At 47.7% G+C, this 4769-nt stretch overlaps 1 protein-coding gene across 1 annotated transcript; it reads left to right on the top strand.

Annotated features, from left to right (window-relative positions):
• Positions 1-287: 287 nt before the first annotated feature.
• chrm3b (cholinergic receptor, muscarinic 3b) lies at positions 288-2150 on the top strand (the record flags this gene model as incomplete). Its single annotated transcript, XM_080542014.1, has 1 exon — positions 288-2150. One exon carries the CDS (start codon positions 288-290, stop codon positions 2148-2150), a length of 1863 nt encoding a protein of 620 aa, XP_080398140.1.
• Between the last annotated feature and the right edge of the window lie 2619 nt (positions 2151-4769).

The following is a 4769-nucleotide window of genomic DNA, read 5'->3' as shown; positions in this document are numbered from 1 at the left end:
CACACGCACACGCACACACACATACATTTCTTGTATGAAAGGTGCTATATAAATAAAGCTTTACTTACTTACTTACTTACTTTCTATATCCTGTTGTAAAGCACTTTGAGCTGCATTTCTTGTATGAAAGGTGCTATATAAATAAAGCTTTACTTACTTACTTTCTATACTGTAGAATTCTAACGATGATTGGAACTGTACCGGTAGTAGCAGACCAATAAAAAGCATAAAGTAATTGATTCCGCTCTCTCTCCAGATCTGTCCACAGAATATGCCAAGACGTCACCATGAACCTGACCTCCGACCCCAGCCTGTACCTCGCCAACAGCTCCCCTGGCATGAGAGCCTACCCCGACACCGCCGTTCTGCCCGGAGGCCCCCCCCAGTGGCCCCCCCCCGGCGAGCGGATCCTACAGCGGCTGGAGAACAACGACACCACCCACCTCCTCGCCAGGGACGCCAACAACCTGACTAGCGGCGTCTCCTCCTCCAACGGCACGCTGGAGACCTACGACCCCCTGGGGGGTCACGCTATGTGGCAGGTGATCCTGATCGTCTTCCTGACCGGCTCTCTCTCGCTGGTCACGGTCATCGGGAACATCCTGGTTCTGGTGTCCTTCAAGGTCAACAAGCAGCTGAAGACGGTCAACAACTACTACCTGCTCAGCTTGGCCTTCGCCGACCTCATCATCGGCGTCATCTCCATGAACCTGTACACCACTTACATCATCATGAACCAGTGGGCGTTGGGGAACTGGGCGTGCGATCTGTGGCTGGCTATCGACTACGTGGCCAGCAACGCTTCGGTGATGAACCTGCTGGTGATCAGCTTCGACCGGTACTTCTCTGTGACCCGGCCGCTCACCTACAGAGCCAAGAGGACGACCAAACGGGCCCTGAGCATGATCAGCCTGGCGTGGTCCATCTCCTTCGTGCTCTGGGCTCCGGCCATCCTGTTCTGGCAGTACTTTGTCGGCAAGCGCACGGTCCCGGCGGGGGAATGCTACATCCAGTTCCTCTCGGAGCCGATCATCACTTTCTGTACGGCCATCGCCGCTTTCTACCTGCCTGTCACCATCATGACGGTGCTCTACTGGCGGATCTACAGGGAGACGGAGAACCGGAAGAAAGACCTGGCGGGCCTCCGGGGCTCCGGGTCGGGGCACCAGGGGGGGGAGGCGGCGGCAGCCAAGGTCCCGCAGACGGGCAGCTCCCAGAGCTGCAGCAGCTACGAGATCAACCAGGCGGGGCAGAAAGGCCCCGGGGGGAAGAAGGCCAGCGGCGGTCGCTTCCGCTTCTGGCCCCTTCTGGGCCGGTCCAAGAAGACGACGGCGGGTGCCGACGCGGCCGACCCGGAGCAGCACAGCAGCAGCGACAGTTGGAACAACAACGAGGCCGGCGCCTCCATGGAGCAGTCGGACTCGGGGGAGGAGGAGGAGGAGATGGCCGAGTCTGGCCGGACTATCTACTCCATCGTGGTCAACCTGCCCGGCAGGGGGGACGGGGGGGACGACCCCCCGCTGACCTCCCCGGAGGACAACGACGCCTCCGAGAGGGACCTCCTCCGGCCGGCCGAGGAGAACAAGAAGAAGAAACCGTCGTCCAAGGCCAAGAGAGAGAAGAAGAACAAGCCGGAGAACAACAGCTACCACCCGCGCTTCTCCAAGACCCCCGTCCGGTCGATGCCCACCATCGCGACGAACAAATCGCCCGGAGAAAAGGCCGCCGTCACCAAGTCCCCCTCGGTCCCCATCTCGCTTAAAGACGCCGCCTTGGCGAAGCGCTTCGCCTCCAAGGCGAAGACCCAGATCACCAAGCGCAAGAAGCAGTCGCTGGTCAAGGAGAAGAAGGCGGCGCAGACGCTGAGCGCCATCCTCTTCGCCTTCATCATCACGTGGACGCCGTACAACATCATGGTGCTGGTCAACACCTTCTGCGACGACTGCATCCCCGGGGCGCTGTGGGCACTGGGCTACTGGCTGTGCTACGTCAACAGCACGGTCAACCCCATGTGCTACGCGCTGTGCAACGAGACCTTCCGCAAAACCTTCAAGATGATCCTGATGTGCCAGTGGGACCACAAGAAGCGCAACAAGCCCCAGTTTTACCAGAGGCAGTCTGTGGCCTTCCGGAAAAAAGACCCCTTGTAGTTAGTGTCCAGGCAGTCAGCTAGACACTAGCAAGAGAACTGCTAGAGAACTGCTAGCGAACACGCCGCGCTGATGCTAACAAAAGCCGTGAAGTTGAACAAATCTTGATCAGCTGTCTCTGTGTTGTTATCCTTTGCCAGATGAAAAGATCAAAGTGTGGGACGATATGTTATCAGCGGCCTGGGTCGGCATGGAAGATCTGTAAATCCAGCAGGATATTTGTACACTTGAAAGGGCTGTCAAATAGTTTGGAAATATCTATTGCTGTAAGAAGCCCAGTTCTTCCTGTATATACACACACACACGCACACACGCTGTACATCAACAGTTCTAGTTGCCTTTTCAGGATGGCATGCAGACACTCTTTGAAATTAATCAGTTGGAGATGAATAGGAGGGGTGGATTTCTTTTTTTAAACAAACACCCACGTTACCGGGCATTCAACATTCAACAAAACAATAATGACTCCCCCTCTTTCCACCCTCCCCTCCTCCCCTCTCCGCCTCCATGTTATTTAACGTGTTTGGCTATTCTGTGTGGTGGTGATGATTTGACGAACATGTGCTGACCATTGTGGTGGTCTTTAATGTCGCTCACTGTGAGACAGTGTTGTAAGCACAGGGTTGTACAAGCTGCTTGTCCTATTAACTATGTGAGGTGGTATTTACATGGTCAAACAAGTGTCAATACTTTAATTGATGTTTATGTATGCGGTTTATATAAAAATTATTGTTCATATTTTTTGTAAAACATACTGTGTCCTCAAAGCTTTTCACATGTAGATGGACAAGTTCTTGCAATAAAAGCAAAAATGTATATTGTTAAATATATTTTTACCATTATTAAGATATTGTGAGTCATGATAACATGAGATATGTATGATAATAAGTGGTTATGAAACAGAGCTCTGGGGTGCAAGTTGTCGTCAGATTATAAATGGTACAACGTCGCCACCTAGTGGCAACACTAGGAAGATATTCCCATTCCCAACGAATTTGTATTGAAATCATTTTGAAACACCCCAGAAAATGATCATGACTTTCAGATGTTTTCTTTGTTTTGAAGATGTTGAACAAGTACTGACTGTTAACAGAAGTGTGAATGAAAGAAATACTTCTATTTCATTAGCAAATTTCTGATTTCTGATTTACCACAGCAAGTAATATACTCTTTTTTTTTTTTTTTTTTTTAAAGATGACAAGAATATTTCTAGATTTCTTCTAGAAGCTTTTCTTCATCAGATGTTAGCGAGTTGTTTGGTCGAGTTGTCTGCCTGTCGTGACTTTTGCTGCGATATGATTGGACAATTTCTATTTCAAGGCGTGGCTTAGCGATGGGTCCATTTCAGAAGCAGAAGGTTGACCTCTGATGTCCAAGGATAATACATTTGTATACAACACTTTCATGTCTAATAGTAACACTAGAGCTGTCCACTGTGATACAGGGTTGCTGTGAATGTGTGTGTACTAGACTAGTACTGTATGTTTAATCAGCTCAACAAACAGACATCAGGCGTGTGGTAGCTGTGTGGTGTTTTACTTGAAGTGGCTTTTCTTTGGTACCAAAACTAATGTCACTCAATTGTTTTTTCGGTTTTCAGTCACTTGATGCTTTTCAGTTTTGTTTTTGACAATTCTTGATTTCTGGTCTTGATTTCACTTGACCAGAACACATCATGTTGCACTTTCATGTTCATTGAGTGGTTTACTTTCCAAATAACAAGAAGAGTTTAGACACAAGACGATTTTCTTACAGCATACAATAGCTAACCTTGTACTGACTGATGAGGAAGACCCTACTGTATATCAGTAATGCTAATGATTAACACTAGAACAGCCGTGCCTTTTTACCTACTAAATGACCCCCTCTTTACAATGGTAAGCTGCTATTTACACACAACGACCACTAGTTGGCCACTTGTAAATTAGCCTGCTTCCTACACAGAAAAACTGCAAAATAGCTTCATATTAACTTATCCTGATGTGATGTTGAAAATGTAAGGATACTGGGTGGTAGAACGCACATAGGAGAAGTCACGAAAGGAGGGTCCTGAAATTTGATCGAGTGCAAAGATAAAACACATTTTCTTTACTCAAATGACCCCTCATGGCTATTCTAGTGTTAATGCTAATATTTCTATGATAAGAATTCTGGTAACACTACAGTACATCATGTTGCTGTTATGCTTTTGTAATAACATTGTACTTGTCTCTGCATTGAAATGTCACTTCCAATTGATCGAAAGGGCGACGATGATAGTTACAAGCATTTAATTACAAAGGTACAATGTTATTGCAATGTTGTTGCCAGAGATTGTATATATAGTGAACTGGTTTCCTAGAGACTATGTTGTTACTATGGAAATGATAGCATTATTATATACTGTAGTTACTCTCACTTGAGATGGCGGACATGCATAGGAGACAAGGTTTGGCAGTTACATTAAAGAATGCGTCAGTCATTTGTGACAGGTTCTAATGCTTTGGTCCTCATATCGGCAACCAATCAAAATGTTCAGACTTTTCTTTTGAAACACGGAACTACGTTTCAACGTTGTTGAGAATCACAACACAAACTCGCTAGTCAAGCCAAAATACTGCAACGCAATGGATTCGGTGA

Source organism: Nansenia antarctica (assembly GCF_963989245.1).
Source record: "Nansenia antarctica genome assembly, chromosome: 11".
In the NCBI taxonomy this organism is placed as follows: domain Eukaryota; kingdom Metazoa; phylum Chordata; class Actinopteri; order Argentiniformes; family Microstomatidae; genus Nansenia; species Nansenia antarctica.
Note: the sequence above shows the minus strand (reverse complement) of the source record. Positions and strands in the feature narration are given on the sequence as shown.